Here is a 19,651-nt window from a genome sequence, read left to right as displayed (position 1 = left end):
TTGTTGACGGCTACAAGCTTTCTATTATTCTATTCTATTGTTTTCTCTTAGGTTTGGAGAGAAAATCAATTCTCCTTCAGAGATTTATTGGAACTCCATTGGTTTTATCATTTTCTTTATCTATTATATTATTCAGACTATGATTTTTGTTATTGATTCTATGTCTGAGTAATCATCTTTTTAGGTTTAGGGATTTCATGAGCTTTATGTCAAACTGATAATCAATTAGGACTGCTAGAATACCTATAGATCTCTACACCAGGATGATTTGTAATACTAGGATATGGAGTAGTTAGAAAGCACGACAGTGTGACTGATTGCTTGAACCTAGAAACATGGGACAATTGAGATGCACGGAACCCGAACCCTGTTGGATTAGATACCTAGGCGCATATGATAGTTGGTCTAGGAATCTAGTTGAACATAATCGATTTGGTCGTTAATGCTTGTCTGAGGAAGTATCGATCTTCGCTCATGCCATAGCATCGATCGACGCTCGCTCCTTGTTCATATACGAAAGCTGGAACAAAGACTTAGACATCTGATTAGTAATTGCATGTGAGAGATGAATTACTTACTTATTAAAATCGAGTTCTAGAATTGAATCTATAAACCATTAGCATCCTTGAATTGTAGTTTTGAATCTCTTTATTGATAAATCCCTAGGTCTAGCTATTTCTCCTTATTGTTTACAAACTCAACAATCGAACAGCTGCCTTGTTCACCTTGCTTTCATATAATTTACTGCTTTAATATTGATTGCCTAGCTTAATCTTAATATATATAGTCTATTGTGCGCCCATGCTCTCTGTGGATTCGATCCCTAAGTACTACAACTGATTCTCTTATTTGAGAGAGTAAAAATCACTCCTTAGGGTAATTTGAGTTATATCAACAAGCCCATGAATAATCAAAATCAAGTGGTTTTTTGCTGTCCAAGAAGAGTGACGAAAATCAGAAATTAAATTGCATGGAACGTTTCTCCCTCTTGTATGCAAAGAATGTTTATTCCAAGAACATTCTCTCTCTTCCATGCATTGCTTTTATGATTTCCTAGAATAATAAATATCTAGGTTTGTTTGCAAGTTTTGTTTTCCTATAAATAAGTTGTAATCTCCATTGAAATAAAATAAGCTTTGAGTACTATTTTTGGAACCTTGAGAGTGATTCTCACTTTTCTTTCAATGGTGTGTAATATCCATTGATCTTTTGGATCTGTCTTGGTGCGTCATATCCAAGGGATCAAACCGATTTGTCCTTGTGCGTCATATCCAGGGAATCAACCTCATTGTCGTCTAGGTGTGTCATATCATAGGGCATTGAGTTGGAATATCAGAGGCCTTCCGCATCATCTTTTATGTCACCTTTCAATCCACCGCCTTGTTTCTTTGGAATATTATGTTCCATTGAAGTCAAGGATTATCCATGTCAATTCAGAGTGCCAAGTCATTGGGAGATTCTCATTATTTACTATGATTCTATCATTTTCTTATTGTTTCATTTAGCAAGATTTGGGGTCAAATCTTTTTGAAGAGGAGTATGATGTGATCTTGGGCTGGTTTGTGAATTTCTGGCCATGGAAAATATTCAGAAATCAACCCTTGATGTTAGCTAACAAATCCAACCAATTTTTATGAAGTTACAAGCCCGAGAAGAATCAAAATCAAGTGGTTTCTTTACTGTCCAAGAAAAGTGTCGAAAATCAGAAATTAAATTGCATGGAAAGCTTCTCTATCTTGCATGCAGGGAATGTTTATATTAAGAACATTCTCTCTCCTCCACACATTGATTTTGTGATTTCCTAGAATAATAAATATCTAGCTTTGTTTGCAAGATTTGTTTTCCTATAAATAAGATGAAGAAGTTATCCCACTTTCAAATCAGGTGATCCCACTTTCAAATCAGGTGATTCCAGTTTTTCTGTTTGGGAATATGACAACTTTTTCGTCATTCTAATCAAAACAAGGATGAATCGCGTTGTACAAAACTTGATTTGGATACATAAAGTAGAGGAGAATCACCAAGAAGTTGAATAAATCTCATAGGAGTTAGGATGAAGAAGTTATCCCACCTTCAAATCTAGTGATCCCAGTTTCCCTGTTTGGAATATGACAATTTCTTTGTCATTCTAATCAAACCAGGATGAATTGAGATGTACAAAGGTTGATTTGGATACATTAAGTAGTGGAGAATCACCTGGAAGTTGAATAAATCTCATAGGAGTTAGGATGAATAAGTTATCTCACTTTCAAATCAGGTGAACCCAGTTTTTTTGTTTGGGAATATGACAACTTCTTCGTCATTCTAATCAAACCAGGATGAATTACGATGTAAAAAGCTTGATTTGGATACATAAAGTAGTTGAGAATCACAAGGAAGTTGAATCAATATCATAGGAGTTAGGATGAAGAAGTTATCCCACTTTCAAATCAGGTAATTTCAATTTTTCTGTTTGGGAATATGACAACTTCTTCGTCATTCTAATCAAACCAGGATGAATAGCGATGTAAGAAGCATGCTCAGGATACATAAAGTAGTGGAGAAACATCTGGAAGTTGAATAAATCTCATAGGAGTTAGGATAAAGAAGTTATCCCACTTTCAAATTAGGTGATCCCAGTTTACCTGTTTGAGAGTATGACAACTTCTTCGTCCTTCTAATCAAACCAGGATAAATCGCGATAAGAAAAGCTTGATTTGGATACATAAAGTAGTGGAGGATCACCAGAAAGGTGAATAAATCTCATAGGAGTTAGGATGAAGAAGTTATCCCACTTTCAAATCAGGTGATCCCAGTTTCCCTATTTGGAATATGACAATTTCTTTGTCATTCTAATCAAACTAGGATGAATCGAGATGTACAAAGCTTGATTTGGATACATAAAGTAGTGGAGAATCACCTGGAAGTTGAATAAATCTCATAGGAGTTAGGATGAAGAAGTTATCCCACTTTCAAATCAGGTGATTCCAGTTTTCCTGTTTGGGAATATGAAAACTTCTTCGTCATTCTAATCAAACCAGGATGAATAGCGATGTAAGAAGCATGCTCAGGATACATAAAGTAGTGGAGAAACATCTGGAAGTTGAATAAATCTCATAGGAGTTAGGATAAAGAAATTATCCCACTTTCAAATTAGGTGATCCGAGTTTACCTGTTTGAGAGTATGACAACTTCTTCGTCCTTCTAATCAAACCAGGATAAATCGCGATAAGCAAAGCTTGATTTGGATACATAAAGTAGTGGAGGATCACCAGAAAGGTGAATAAATCTCATAGGAGTTAGGATGAAGAAGTTATCCCACTTTCAAATCAGGTGATCCCAGTTTCCCTATTTGGAATATGACAATATCTTTGTCATTCTAATCAAACTAGGATGAATCGAGATGTACAAAGCTTGATTTGAATTCATTAAGTAGTTGAGAATCACCCGGAAGTTGAATAAATCTCATAGGAGTTAGAATGAAGAAGTTATCTCACTTTCAAATCAGGTGAACCAAGTTTTCCTATTTGAGAAATATGACAACTTCTTCGTCATTCTAATCAAAATAGGATAAATCGCGATGTACAAAGCTTGACGTGGTTACATAAAGTAGTGGAGAATCACCAGGAAGTTGAATCAATATTATAGGAGTTAGGATGAAGAAGTTATCCCACTTTCAAATCAGGTGATTCCAGTTTTCCTGTTTGGGAATATGACAACTTTTTCGTCATTCTAATCAAACCAGGATAAATTATGATGTAAGAAGCTTAATTTGGATAAATAAAGTAGTGGAGAATCACCTGGAAGTTGAATAAATCTCATAGAAGTTAGAATGAAGAAGTTATCCCACTTTCAAATTAGGTGATTCCAGTTTTCCAGTTTGGGAATATGACAACTTCTTTGTCATTCTAATCAAACCAGGATGAATAGCGATGTAAGCAGCTTGATCACAATACATAAAGTAGTGGAGAATCACTAGAAAGTTGAATAAATCTCCTAAGAGTTAGGATGAAGAAGTTATCCCAATTTCAAATTAGGTGATCCCAGTTTCCCTGTTTGAGAGTATGACAACTTCTTCGCCATTCTAATCAAACCAGGATAAATCGCGATAAACAAAGCTTAATTTGGATACATAAATTAGTTTAGAATCACCAGGAAGTCGAATAAATCTCATATGAGTTAGGATGAAGAAGTTATCCTACTTTCAAATCAGGTGATCCCACTTTCCCTATTAGGAATATGAAAATTTATTTGTCATTCTAATCAAACCAGGATGAATCGAGATATACAAAGCTTCATTTGGATAAATTAAGTAGTTGAGAATCACCAGGAAGTCGAATAAATCTCATAGGAGTAAGGATGAAGAAGTTATCTCACTTTCAAATCAGGTGAACCCAGTTTTCTTATTTGGGAATATGACAACTTTTTCGTCATTCTAATCAAATCAAGATAAATCGCTATGTACAAAGCTTGATTTGGTTACATTAAGTAGTGGAGAATCACGAAGAAGTTGAATCAATATTATAGGAATTAGGATGAAGAAGTTCTCCCACTTTCAAATCAGGTGATTCCAGTTTTCCTGTTTGGGAATATGACAACTTCTTCGTCATTCTAATCAAACCAGATAAATCGCGATGCAAGAAGCTTGATTTGGATACATAAAGTTGTGGAGAATCACCTGGAAGTTGAATAAATCTCATAGGAGTTAGGATGAAGTAGTTATCCCACTTTCAAATTAGGTGATCCCAGTTTCCCTGTTTGAAAATATGACAACTTATTCGCCATTCTAATCAAAACAGGATAAATCGCGATAAGAAAAGTTTGATTTGGATACATAGAGTAGTGGAGGATCACCAGGAAGACGAATAAATCTCATAGGAGTTAGAATGAAGAATTTATCCCACTTTCAAATCAGGTAATCCCAGTTTCCCTATTTGGAATATGACAATTTCTTTGTCATCCTAATCAATCTAGGATGAATCGAGATGTACAAAGCTTGATTTGGATACATTAAGTAGTTGAGAATCACCCGGAAGTTGAATAAATCTCATAGGAGTTAGGATGAAGAAGTTATCTCACTTTCAAATCAGGTGAACCCAGTTTTCCTATTTGGGAATATGACAACTTCTTCGTCATTCTAATCAAACAAGGATAAATCGCGATGTACAAAGCTTGATGTGGTTACATAAAGTAGTGGAGAATCACCAAGAAGTTGAATCAATATTATAGGAGTTAGGATGAAGAAGTTATCCCACTTTCAAATTAGGTGATTCCAGTTTTCCTGTTTGGGAATATGACAACTTCTTCGTCATTCTAATCAAACCAGGATAAATCACGATGTAAGAAGCTTAATTTAGATACATAAAGTAGTGGAGAATCACCTTGAAGTTGAATAAATCTCATAGGAGTTAGGATGAAGAAGTTATCCCACTTTCAAATCAGGTGATTCCAGTTTTCCTGTTTGGAATATGAAAATTTCTTTGTCATTCTAATCAAATTAGGATGAATCGAGATGTACAAAGCTTGATTTGGATACATTAAGTAGTTAAGAATCACCCGGAAGTTGAATAAATCTCGTAGGGGTTAGGATGAAGAAGTTATCTCACTTTCAAATCTGGTGAACCTAGTATTCCTATTTGGGAATATAACAACTTCTTCGTCATTCTAATCAAACTAGGATAAATCGCGATAAGCAAAGCTTGATTTGGATACATAAAGTAGTGGAGGATCACCAGGAAGTTGAATAAATCTCATAGGAGTTAGGATGAAGAAGTTATCTCACTTTCAAATCAGTTGATTCCAGTTTCCCTATTTGAAATATGACAATTTCTTTATCATTCTAATAAAACTAGGATGAATCGAGATGTACAAAGCTTGATTTGGATACATTAAGTAGTGGAGAATCACCAGGAAATTGAATCAATATTATAGAAGTTAGGATGAAGAAGTTATCCCACTTTCAAATTAGGTGATCCCAGTTTTCCTGTTTGGGAATATGACAACTTCTTCGTCATTCTAATCAAACCAGGATAAATCGCGATGTAAGAAGCTTGATTTGGATACATAAGGTAGTGGAGAATCACCTGGAAGTTGAATAAATCTCATAGGAGTTAGGATGAAGAAGTTATCCCACCTAATTAGGATGAAGAAGTTATCCCACTTTCAAATTAGGTGATCCCAGTTTCCCTGTTTGGGAATATGACAACTTCTTCGTCATTCTAATCAAACCAGGATGAATAGCAATGTAAGAAGCTTTATCAGGATACATAAAGTAGTGGCGAATCGCCAGGAAGTTGAATAAATCTCCTAGGAGTTAGGATGAAGAAGTTATCCCACTTTCAAATTAGGTGATCCAAGTTTTCCTGTTTGAGAGTATGACAACTTCTTCGCCATTCTAATCAAACCAGGATAAATCGCGATAAGCAAGGCTTGATTTGGATACATAAAGTAGTTGAGAATCACCAGGAAGTCGAATAATTCTCATAGGAGTTAGGATGAAGAAGTTATCACAATTTCAAATCAGGTGATCCCAGTTTCCCTATTTGGAATATGACAATTTCTTTGTCATTCTAATCAAACTAGGATGAATCGAGATGTACAAAGCTTGATTTGGATACATTAAGTAGTTGAGAATCACCCGAAAATTGAATAAATCTCATAGAAGTTAAGATGAAGAAGTTATCTCACTTTCTAATCAGGTGAACCCAGTTTTCCTATTTGGGAATATGACAACTTCTTCTTCATTCTAATTAAACTAGGATAAATCGCGATGTACAAAGCTTGATGTGGTTACATAAAGTAGAGGAGAATCACCAGGAAGTTGATTCAATATTATAGGAGTTAGGATGAAAAAGTTATCTCACTTTCAAATCAGGTGATCCCACTTTCCCTGTTTGGGAATATGACAACTTCTTCGTCATTCTAATCAAACCAGGATAAATCGCGATGTAAGAAGCTTGATTTGGATACATAAAGTAGTGGAGAATTGATACCACTCAAATTATCCTAAGGAGTGATTTATACTCTCTCAAATAAGAGGTCGAGTTATAGTACTTAGGGATCGAATCCATATAAAGCTAGAGCACACAATAGACTATAGAAATCAAGATTAAGCTAGGCAAACAGTTTATAAAGCAGTAAATAAATGAAAACAAGGTGAACAAAGTAGTTGTTCGATTGGTTGATTGAGGTTGTAAACAATTAGGAGAAATAGCTAGACCTAGGGATTTATCAATCAAGAGATTCAAAACTACAATTCAAGGATGCTAATGGTTTATAGATTAAATTCTAGAACTCAATTTTAATAAGTAAGCAATCCAGCTTTCGCATGCAATTGCTAATCAGATGTCTAAGTCCAGTCTCAGCTGTCGCTTATTGACTTGGAGCGAGCATCGATCGATGCTTCCTCATACAAGCATTAACGACCTAATCGATTATGTTCAACTAGATTCCTAGACCAACTCTCGTATGTGCCTAGGTATCTAATCCAGTAGAGTTCGGGTTCCGTTAATTGATTACACTTTTGTGCCTCTCAACTATCCTATGATTCTAGGTTCAAACAATTAGTCACACTGTCGTGCTATTCTAACTATTCCAGATCCTAGTATTACAAATCACCCTGGTGTAGAGATATATAGATAATCTAGCAATCCTAATTTATTATCAGTTTGACATTAAGCTCATGAAATTCCTAAACCTAACAAGATGATTACTCAGACATAGAAGCAATAACACAAATCATAGTAAATAATATGATAGATAAGAAATCAATGATAAAACTGTGGGAACCGAAATTCGCACTGTCGATTTCCATTTAAATAAGGAAACTAGGAAAACCCTAATTTCCCACAGGTCCCGGATATCTGCTAATACCACACGCCAAGCAAATCAGAACACGATAATGACAACGATAAAGTATAAAAATCGTAAGAAGAGAGCAAAGAGAAGTCTTATTCCGAATTTTCGTATGAACATTTACAACAAGGTATAAGCCTGGGCTCGAGAGCTGTCGGCGAGATTCCTAGTTCTAGCAACCCTAAGACGGCTAAACCTAATTGAGTCGCAGCTCGAAATAACAAAAAAATGGAAACTTGCCTAATTGCTCTAAGTGCTAAGTTTTCTCTGAAAAAGTCCTCCCCATGCCTCTCGCCTAGGACCCCTTATATACTGGCCCCAAGGTCGGTTTATGCCTTTTTCTCTTCTGCACTTAAGCCGCCATAGCATAAAAATGGAGATTTTCCATTTTTTCCGATCTTCGTAATTATCTTCAAAATTTCGTATTTATCCGCGGAAACTTGACATTTATCTTCCCTTGCGAACCAAACGTAAACCGACATGCGGTTTACGGGCTGTTGGTTAAGAAATCATAAGTTGGGCCTCGAGTCGTGTCTTAGGTCCCTTTGGGCCGTCTTTCGACTCGAAGCATTTATTACGGCTTCTTTCGATAAAGAATGAACTTTCCGCGGTTTTTACGGTAAAGTTTGATTGATAACTTAGAAATGGCGGGGAACGTGAGATGGGTTCGCTACGGTATTCGGGAGATAGCATCGAAGGGTAGACGAGAATGGATGGACTGATGTCGTATTTACGCGACCGAACACGCTACGTAGCGACCGAGAACGCTACGTAGCGACCGAGCACGCTACGTAGCGACCGAGCACGCTACGTAGTGACCGAGCACGCTAGGTAGCGACCGAGCACGCTACGTAGCGACCAAGCTTTGGTGAGAGCTCGGTCGCTACGTAGCGACCAGCTTTTGCGCTGGTTGCCTTGTTCGCGTCTTTCTCTGATTTTTCGTAAATGTGTTTTCTCCGCAAGATACTTCGTAATAATAGATCTTTTTCTAAGATTTATTTTTCGTAAAAACGTTCATGCCGATTTTTACGGACTTTCAGACATTGATTCCGTCGTGACCGATTTTGACCCCAACAGTTAGCCCCCCAGCTCGTTAGAACCATGAGCTTCTAGCGTGAGGTTTTAGCGAGTGGCTTGGCAAGTTAGGTGAGTTAGGCAGAATTAATAGTCGAAAAGGTTCGTGGTAAGTGGTCTTCTCGCTCTTCTAAGAGTTGAACGCGATAAGATTGGGGCTGCGCCTTATGACGGCTGCCTACGTACCCTTTTTGAAGGGATCAAGCCTTTCATAGTTCGTCTTGGAGTTAAGGTTCTTATGACTTGTTTTCCAGCGAGACCTTTACGGTCTAGTTTTTATGTAGCGGTTATCAGGCGTGTTGCTGCCGATGGCATTTTATATGGGTGTAGAAGGAAGATTACGAGTTGTCATCTCGTAATCTAACTCTGTGTGAACTGCTATATCCGTGATCTGTTTTGAGAGTTTTCAGTGTGTAAATCTTGCGAAATTTCTGAAGACGCTCGAATATTGGCAAAGAGACAAATTTTGGTATCTCGTATCAAGGTTTTTGATACTATGCCTAGAGATGTTAGAGACCAGTGCGCTGGGTTTAGGGCAAGACCTAGGTTTTCTCCTGGTTTTAGAGGGTGCGATGACTAATTTGACTTACGTATCCCGTTTCAGTTTCATCCTGATTCCATACCGATTTAAAGTCCGCGATAGGTTCTCGGCTTATACGACTTGTATGGTTGGAACCGAGCATCTCTCCAAGGACAATTTTTAAGCCTCCTGGAAGTGCTGACCAAAAATTTTGGGTTTCTTTTATAGCGCTATTATCCTTGTGTCGGATGTACGAGGGTCATCTCCACGAGATGGCTAAGTCTGTTTAGGACGTTAAGAGTTTGTTGTGATCTGCAACAAACTTAATGGTAAAAAATACCGTTTCGAGTCTTCGCGAAGGATATGTTTTGAGAAGATGTTAGTGCGTACGACTGTCTGGTCTTCCAAGAAAATGTTTTTATCGAGGAGGGAAATTTCGTCGAAGAATGAATCTTCAGGCGTCTGCGACGTCTCGCGAGGCTGAAGATTTGTTATTCTTTCGTATGCCGCGTTTCTTGCTTGAAATGTTCGCGGGCTTGAAGATGTTTTACGATGTTGCAAGGTTTTAGTCTTAGCCCTGCGTTTGAGAAACGTTCTTGTTTGACTACGGATGTTCGCAGCCAAAATTGTTGTTCCTGTTTGGATTCTAATAATTTGATTTGCGATCGAGGAATTAGGACTGAGGTGTCGCGTAAATGTTTTTCATGGGAAGAAGCGTTTTCCTTCATAGTGCTTTGTGAAGTGTTGGTTTTCCGCGATCTATTTCTTGCATTTTTTTTTAGGATGTTTCGTATAGCTCTAGAGGCTTTGTTACGGATTTTTCCTTACATGACGCGTATTATGGGTAAAACGTTGCGGGCTTAAATTGAATTGTGGAGCGTATTGAACTCGGTCAATTTTCGAAAAGTTTAAATCCTCCTTTAACCATTTGGTTGTTAGGACTGAGTTTCGTTACGAAGAATTTATCATATGACTTCTGACTGTAGGCTATACGATAATTATTCTCTTAATAGTCACACGACGTTTTTAGACAAATCGTAGATTGTCGTTTAGCCGTTAAGTGATAGAGCTATGGTTTCTCAAATAGTTTGGCTTAGCGTGAGGGATGTGTTCACTCAGATAGCCGAGGATGTTGTAGGTCAAGGATTAGACTATGGTACTTTAATATTTAAGGTCATGTTAGTTTACGATCGTCCTTAAAGGGGATGCCAAATATTGGTTTGGACCTTTAGTGGAAGGCGTAATTGACCGAGGGCCAAAGAGAGCTTGTTGAGATTGATAGGCCAAGTTTGCCGGGGTTATCCATGCTAATATGGCCGATAGTCGTAGAAAACGATTCTCCGCTCTAGGTTTCAGTTATACGACGAATATTTCGTACAATGTGACCTATAGTCTTATGAAAATCGAATCTTTTTTGCTTGAGGAAGACGAAGCCCAAGAGGTTTGCTACATAACCAGTATGGAGTCAGTGGCGGGGCGACTGCCTTCTCGGATGTGACCGAGGGAAAAGAAAAGAAGAAGCCAGCGAGCCGCATGGTTCTTCATAAAGCCTGTTATGTTAACTTTAGAAAATTTCTTCGTAAGACTTGGTCCGATTGTACGAAGGATTTTTCGCGTAAGTAACGGGACCGGTTTTAAAAAGTTTGTAGATCGGTGATATGTAAACATATGTTAAAGTAGCGTTGTTTCTGTGAGTTTCACGAGAAACGTTTCTGCCGTGATTTTGATCCTAGGTGAAAGTTGCTTGGAGTTACTCATGGAGTGTTACCGAAGTTTATTTCATTACGATCTAGTCGCAGAACGTTTTTCATAGGTTTTATGAAAGGATTCTCATGACACATTCGTTTCTGGAACGAATTGGTCGACCAGAGGTGGATCTAGCCACCATCGGGAGGAAAGCGTCTCTTTGTGCACGATGCTACATCTATTCTCGAGTTTTCTTCGTCACAAATGTTTTCGATGCTTTTCCGTGGCTCACTTGGTACAACGGAAACTGAAAGAAATGCTTTGGTGAATGAAGATTTCTCGTAGAAATTTTTAAACGAAACTGGCTTTCTAAAACTGGAAAGGGCTTCAATACTTTGGCTAATCGTCGAGTTTCAGTTTGATATTGGTATATGTTTTCTGTACGCATGATTGTGACAAGAAATGATGTATAGTCTTTGAGATTATATTCATGATTGTCTGGATATGTTGCTAGCGTTTAGACAAATTTTAGATTGTCGTTTGCCTATTTGAGACGATTTGCTTTGACAAAATCGTTTTCTTGACGATTTGCAAAAGTTTTTGAAGTTTGGGAGTATACGAGTATAGTATACGTACCTACTCCCCCTTTTTTTTTTACGAAAGAAAACAGTTGAACCAATACTTTGAAGGGTTGTGTACGTTTCTTCTTCTAAGGTTTGAAATGATCAATAATCCTGGACGATTTAAAGACGACGCTTGGACTGTGATTTGGTTTGTTTTCACTTTGACGACTTGGAATATGTCGGTTCGGAGAAAATTGCTAGAAACGAATCGGTTTTAAGACGACGTTCATGTCTCTAGTGTTTTCTCTCTTTAGGAAGCGAGCTTGATATGCGTGGTGATCATTTCTCGATTTTTGGAGAGTTTAGATCGGTTTGCAAGATCTGGCTGAACAGTTATGGAACTATATATCGAGACAAGACAAATCGCCTAAGACTTAGTTCGCTAGACTATCCACTTAGGTTTTACGTTCCCTAAAGTTGTATGGCAGTCTCAAAGGCGTTTTTATTTCTTAGTAATTTGAAAATTCCAAGTCTGATTTCAAAAATCTCAAGTCGGAAATACCTTAGTTCTCTTGAAGATGCTGTTTTGTCTCTTCTCAGTTTTGCTTGCTTATTTCCCCTTCCTCTTCTCGTGTATGTTCACCATTTTCGCTATTGGTCTTTATCCTTTAAACTTGACTTTTATCTTCTCCTTAGATACGACGTTAATTTTTATAAAAAGGTTCAACGTAATCGTATAGTTGAGACGACTAAGTTGTTAAGTTAACTGTTGTCGTTTTATATGATTAATCTGAATCCAAGCGAGAAAACAAGTCTTTGCGGGTTTTTTTTATCGTAAAGTTTCAATGGTAACTCCAATCAAGACAAAACAAGAGACGTTTCGATCGAGATTTGAAGGAGAACACAAAGATGGAGGTAAGGGCGAGTAGGAGCAAGCGAAGGAGTTTGGACGAGTCCTACTTGTTTTTGTCGTAAAATCTCAACGGAAACTCCGATTGAGACGAAACGAAAAGCGTTTCGATGAGGGTTCAAAAGAGAACCTAAAGGAGGACCTTTCTGAGGCCTGACAGGTTCCTATGTAGCGAGTGAAGGTCAGACAGGTCGCTACGTAGCGAGTGGAAGCAAGCCAAGAAGAATCCTACTTGTTTTCGTCGTAAAATCTCAACGAAAACTCCGATTGAGACAAAACGAAAAGCGTTTCGATGAGGATTCAAAAAAGAACCTAAAAGAGGACCTTTCTGAGGCCTGACAGGTCGCTATGTAGCGAGTGAAGGTCAGACAGGTCGCTATGAAGCGAGTGGAAGCAAGCCAAGAAAAGTCCTACTTGTTTTCGTCATAAAATCTCAACGGAAACTCCGATTGAGACGAAACGAAAAGCGTTTCAATGAGGATTCAAAAGATAACCTAAAGGAGGACCTTTCTGAGGCCTGACAGGTTGCTATGTAGTGAGTGAAGGTCAGACAGGTCGCTACGTAGCGAGTGGAGGCAAGCCAAGAAGAGTCCTACTTGTTTTCGTCGTAAAATCTCAACGGAAACTCCGATTGAGACAAAACGAAAAGCGTTTCGATGAGAATTCAAACGAGAACGCAAAGGAGGGCCTTTCTGAGCCCTTGCAGGTCGCTACGTAGCGAGTGGAGAGTTGGCTTGAGCTCGTTCGCTACGTAGCGACCGAGCTGTGTGCGTGCTCGGTCGCTACGTAGCGACCGAGCTGTGTGCGTGTTCGGTCGCTACGTAGCGACCGAGCTGTGTGCGTGCTCAGTCGCTATGTAGCGACTGAGCTGCGTGTGTTCTTGGTCGCTACGTAGCGACCGAGCTGTGTGCGTGCTCGGTCGCCACGTAGCGACCGAGCCTTGTGCGTGCTCGGTTGCTACGTAGCGACCGAGCCTTGTGCATGCCCGGTCGCTATGTAGCGACCGAGCTTAGCTAGAGCTCGATCGCTACGTAGCGACCGAGCTGTGTAATCGATTTGCTGCGCTTCCTTTTTCCGCGATTAACCTAGGGGTTTTCTGCGGTTTTTGGGAGAACAAGTTTTACCTTCCGAAAGGTTTTCGGAAAAAGTGTTTTGGTAAAACTCATACGCATTGAAACTTCTTTAGCTCGGAAATGAGCCAAACTTACGGGGTTTGATAAAATTTATCGTTTCCCTTTACTTTAGACAGAGAAATCGCGAGCTTGTTTCGTTGCACTTCCTGTGGCGAAGAGTCGCGGCTAGGTTTTCAATTTTCTCAAGAACTGTGGCGTTTGCCTAAGTGTTCGCCGTAGGCGCAGTGGCGGCTGGAGTTGTCTTACCAGCGTTATTGCAAACCACGATTTTGTCTTTCGTGTTTCCAGACATTGTTTTGATCAAGCGTTTTGTGGCTGAGAGTTAGATTGATCCGTACCCCTCCTCCTTCTAGCGGCAAACTGTGGGAACCAAAATTCGCACTGTCGATTTCCGTTTAAATAAGAAAACTAGGAAAACCCTAATTTCCCAGAGGTCTTGGATATCTGCTAATACCACACGCCAAGCAAATCAGAACACGATAATGACAACGATAAAGTATAAAAAATAGTAAGAAGAGAGCAAAGAGAAGTCTTATTCCGAATTTGCGTATGAGCGTTTATAACAAGGTATAAGCCTGGGCTCGAGAGCTGTCGGCGAGATTTCTAGTTCTAGAAACCCTAAGACGGCTAAACCTAATTGAGTCGCAGCTCGAAATAACAAAAAAATGGAAAGTTGCCTAATTGCTTTGGTGAGAGCTCGGTCGCTACGTAGCGACCAGCTTTTGCGCTGGTTGCTACGCGGCAACCTTGTTCGCGTCTTTCTCTGTTTTTGTTCGCGTCATGCCGATTTTTACGGACTTTCTGACATTAATTTCGTCGTGACCGATTTTGACCCCAACAAAAACCAATGGAGTTCCAATCAATCTCTGAAGGAGAATTGATCTTCTCTCCAAACCTAAGAGAAAATAATAGAATAGGATAATAGAGAGCTTGTTGCCATCAACAATGGTTTAGAAATACATAAATAGGGTTTTTGGTCGTCTATAAGCATTTTGGTAACTTTGTGTGGCTTCGGGGCTTCAAACGGTCATAAAATATGCTCAGCCCATATTCTGTCATCACCGTCGATCGATGGTAAGGGTTCACCGTCGATCGACATTCCATTTGTTCCGTAAACAGCTCTCTCTCGCGAGACAGACTGGCCACTCCTGAGTAAAACGGGTATAACTTCTGGTCTAACTGTTAAATTGACCTCAAACAGGTGGAATTGGAAATCTAACTCTAATTCCTATCTTGCGTCAAAAGATGAGCTCAATCGCACCGATGGAAGGTCTCCATCCATATCTAAACATCTGACATGTCTGTGCAGCTCTGCACCTCAAAAGGCTCCAAAAGACACCAAAATCACATCTTTCCTCCAAATCATCCCTGAACCTGTAAACACTCTAAATAGACTCTATATTGTAGTAAATATATCTTAAAGTACCTATATACCATTGCTAATAATGGGTAAAAATCCATGGTATATCAACTCGCCCAGACTTACCATTTTGCTTGTCCTCAAGCAAAACATAGAGTAGTCATGTGAAAGAGGTTTGAAAACAGCGGGGACTTACACAATTTTAAACTTACTACTTTTATCTCTGCAATATTGCAAGCCACATCAGATCAGTGCCAACTTAAGAGGCACTTCATGTACTAGAGCTTAGCTTAGCAACCAAACCTTCCAGCCCACAGTTTAGCTGATTCCGCCTGACATACCCCTCTACTGACTTCATTTATGCATATAAATATGTAGGCTAAATCTTGGGAGTAACGACCAAAGGACACATGGACTCTTACTTTAGTAGGTATCTGAGTAAACATGTAGTCTTATTCTAGTTTCCTTTCTCCCTATATGTCTCTTCTTTGAATCTCTATAGTTTCAATTTCAATGAATATTGATTCTGATACAGTCCACCTTGTTCATCTCATTGACTTGTTTACTTTTGTAGCTTTTATTTGACAAAGTGTAGCGCATACCGGGTTCACAGGAGACACTCCTACCCCTCGTTTCCACAATATGTGATCATTCCTTTCAGACTTAGAATAATGGGGTCACAGGAGACACTCATACCCCTCTGCCTCTTCCAGGAAATCATTTCAATCTTTTTTTTTTTCTGGATGCCAAAGAGAGGAGAGAAGGAAACCAAAAATTTACAGACTTATACCTTTCAGACTTGAAAGAGAAATCTGATCCAATGTATACCAAGCCCCAAGACAAGCAAGTTGAATTGATTAAGGTTGGAAGTCAGCTTCGGTTCCTTTAGACTTTCTCAGCTAGCGTGGATGTTATTGGCAGGTGATTCACTTTAGCATTTCCATTTAGTACACCCTGCAGTCAATAACTTCAAGGAATGGTGCTAGAGAGTGGTTACATAGTAAGTAAAATTGTATTTGATCATAATCCCTTTCTTGACTCGATCAAACTTTTTTTGTAAACATTTGATAAGACTCACAATAAACAAGGTATCAGTAAACCTCCGCCCAGACTTAAATTACATTGTTCCCAGTGTATATCTAGTCGGAGTTATGGTGATAAATAAATCATAAGTACTCAATTTAACAAGTTATAACGATATACCTGACCGGATTAAGTGTCGATCGATGGAAAGGAGTGACCATCGGTCGCTGCAAGTAATGTACTGTTGATCGATATCGACATGATCTCGTCGATCGATATGTTGGGCAATCGTCTCTTCTTCTAAATAGCTAACTGACTTCGATGTGAGTTTCGACCAGCACAGTTAAGTGGCGATTAATACTCTTGAAGCTCTGTTGATCGACACAATTAAGTGGCGATCGATCAATGCTAGTGATGCTCTGTCGATCGATCCTGCGCAGCCATCATCGATCCTCGTGCAAACTCGTCTTCCTCGGAATTTTTTTTTTTTTTTTGACCTGCAATAAATAAAAACTTTAATCAGTAACAATCTAAACTAAACTGAAAGAAATTGCCTAATAGTGGGTCGCCTCCCACTCAGCGCTTTGTTATAGTCATTTAGCTTGACTTTGAAGATGTGATTTAGTCCGGATAAGGATGTGTACTTGCTCCAAAACAAGTCTAAGTGTCTCTCTTACTCATTTTGTTGATGCAGTTGAGAAAGGCTCTTGCATAAACTTCTCCTTTCTCTCTCAGCTCTGAATTACATAGCACTCTAACTTTTGTAAAAGGTTTAGAATCTCCTCTGCAGCGCACTCTATACTCAAGACTACCCTCTTGACATTGCAAAGGAACTACTGATAGGGAATCCGCATCTGCATTCCTTTTCTTTTTCTTCTTTCTATTCTTGGACAATCCCTCAGACTTAGACTTTTCAGTCTTGGGCTGTTCTGAAAGTCGGAGGGTGTCGACCGATGCTGAAGGCTTCGTGTCGATCGATTCTGAAGACTGAGAGTCGTCCGATGCTGAAGGTTTATTGTCGATCGATTTTGATGACTGGATGTCGACCGATGCTGCAATTCTAATGTCGAACGACACTGATTCTGGTTTTGCAGGCTCGCGATTTGAATCAGCTGTAGGTCCTGCATCTTCAAACATCTCTATGCATGAAATAAGCTCCTCACTTTTCTTCTTTTCCGTGGGATCATAGAAGACAGTTTCATCAACATTAGTCAGACACATCTTATTTCTCTTAAGATCACAAACTGCCCCCACTGTAGCCATGAAGGCTCTTCCAAAAAGAAGTGGAGATGTCTTGCCTGATTTGATATCCATAGCATGAAAGTCCACAAGGATAATGCATTCCTCTATCTCCACCTTAACATTCGTGATCATGCCTGCTGACTTTACTCGGGAGCTATCCACGGAAGTGATACTATCTTTAGAAGGTTCCATCTTCAGTCCTAATAGCTCAGCAGTGTCTATGGCCATGATGCTAACTGCAGATCCAATATCGCATAGGGCGTTTGGTAAATGGTGGCTACGTATAGAGCATGGAATCAGGAACTTTCCAGGATCTTATTCCTTCTTCAGTGTCCTCTTGGGTTTACGGCTGACCTTGTTGAATAAGAGCACAATATCCTTATCAGTCTCTCTGCTCTTTCTGAAGAAATTACCAAGTCTATACTTATGATATGCATCCTCGAAAGACGTATCCTTAGGAACCCTCTTCACCCTCTTGTGAAATCCTTCAAGTTCCTCTTTGTTAACTTCTCGCTTGAGGTGTTTGGGAATATAGGGTTTCCTAGATTTCACTCTCTTCTCAATTGAAATTTCTTCTTTCGTTGCCTGCCTTTCCATGGCAGGTTCATATCCGTCTGTTTGGTGTCGATCGATACCTGGGAGATGTCGTCGATCGACACTCTCAACGAAAGAGGTTTCAGGTAGGGTTAATTACTCTTGCTCTGGTGCTTCTGCAGATTGTTGACTTATCTTCTGTGTTGTTTTCAAGCAAACTAAGGTCTGAGATGGATTTTGAGTTTCCTTAAAGCGGTGTGCATCAAGATCTGGTAAACGTACTCGGTATCGCATTGGCGGTTATCGATCGCTGCTCTTCTACTGTTGTCGATCGACGCTTTCATGTGCAAAACTTTCATGGAATCCACTATCTGCCCAACTGCCTATGGAATAGTCATCTCGTCCGTTCTTGTTGGGTTGTTGAAAGGCAAAATCTGGATAGTATTGATCTGGTAATGTGGAGTGGTCTACCGGTTGCTTCCCGTCGAGCGACGTGGAATAGCGTTCATCTGTCGTCGGTGACTCATTGGAATCGATCGATGTGATAGTGTGAGTGTCGATCGATTCCGAGTACTCGGTTTCGTACTCTACTCCACAATGGCATGCTGCAATGTAGCCAAGATCATTTCTAAGCTCCATGACGTTGACCTGTTGTCTCAAATTCGAACTAGGTCATAGTGGATGTCTGGATCTATCAGTGTCAGACACAATATGTTGGTGTTCATGTCACATACAGCTCCTACTGTGGCTAGGATAGCTCTTCCAAGCAGAAGTGAAGAGTTCCAGTTAAGCTTGATGTCCAGGACATGAAAATCTACTGGGACAAGGGCATTACCAATCTGTACCTCGAGGTCCCTTATGATGCCTCCTGAGCTCCTTTCTGAAAGATCCACGAAGGTGAAAGATTCTGATGAGGGCTCTATTTTCAGACCCAGCTGGTCTGCCATAACCTTAGGTAGGATACTGACTGATGCTCCTGTGTCACAAAGTGCATGGGGAAATTCAATACCTTTTACCATACAGGGTATTGCAAACTTCCCAGGATCACTCTTCTTCTTCAATGTGATCCTTAGTTTCATCCTTTCCCTGATGTAATGAAACATTCTCCTAATGTCCTCCTCAGTCTCCTTAGTTTCTCTGAAGAACATCCACAACCGGTGTGTGTAATAAACTTCATCAAAATATTTCTCCACTGGGATTCTGAGGACTCTCTTAGTGAAACCATCCATCTCCTTCTCATTAGCTTCCCTCTTAAGGTGTTTAGGAATCTTCTCCTTCCTTTTCCTTAACACTCTTCCCTCAGTTGCCTCATCAACTTGCATAGGCTCTGGTGTAGTGTCTGAAGGGTTGGTGGTAGGTTCTGGTGGGTTTGCTAAAGGTTTAGGTGGTGGTCTGAGTGCGTTGATTCCGTTACTATCAATAGAAGGTAATCGCACTCTGTAGGTGAGAGGTGCCCGTCGATCGATGGGAGGTGAGGGTGGTCGATCGATGTCGGTCTCTCTCTGTCGATCGATGGCTGGCTCATGCGGTCGATCGATTTTGACGTAGAAAGGGGTGGGTGGGTGAGGATGTTTTTCTGCGAATTCCTCATGAGTCATGATTCGAACTGCACTACACTCCGCAGTCGATTCAGCAGATGACGTCGATCGATGTCCAGAGTAATCCGTCGATCGATCTTCGTCCTGGTCTGTCGATCGATGTGCATCCATTGACATCGGTCGACACCAATGTGATCCGCCAAAACTCATGGAGCTTTCAACTTCGAAATCCCCT

At 39.7% G+C, this 19,651-nt stretch overlaps 1 protein-coding gene across 1 annotated transcript; it reads right to left on the bottom strand.

Annotated features, from left to right (window-relative positions):
* Positions 1-16,762: 16,762 nt before the first annotated feature.
* LOC106412517 lies at positions 16,763-17,572 on the bottom strand. Its single transcript, XM_013853425.1, has one exon. It carries the CDS (start codon positions 17,570-17,572, stop codon positions 16,763-16,765), a length of 810 nt encoding a protein of 269 aa, XP_013708879.1.
* Between the last annotated feature and the right edge of the window lie 2,079 nt (positions 17,573-19,651).

This window comes from Brassica napus, chromosome C8, assembly GCF_020379485.1.
Source record: "Brassica napus cultivar Da-Ae chromosome C8, Da-Ae, whole genome shotgun sequence".
NCBI lineage: Eukaryota > Viridiplantae > Streptophyta > Magnoliopsida > Brassicales > Brassicaceae > Brassica > Brassica napus.
Note: the sequence above shows the minus strand (reverse complement) of the source record. Positions and strands in the feature narration are given on the sequence as shown.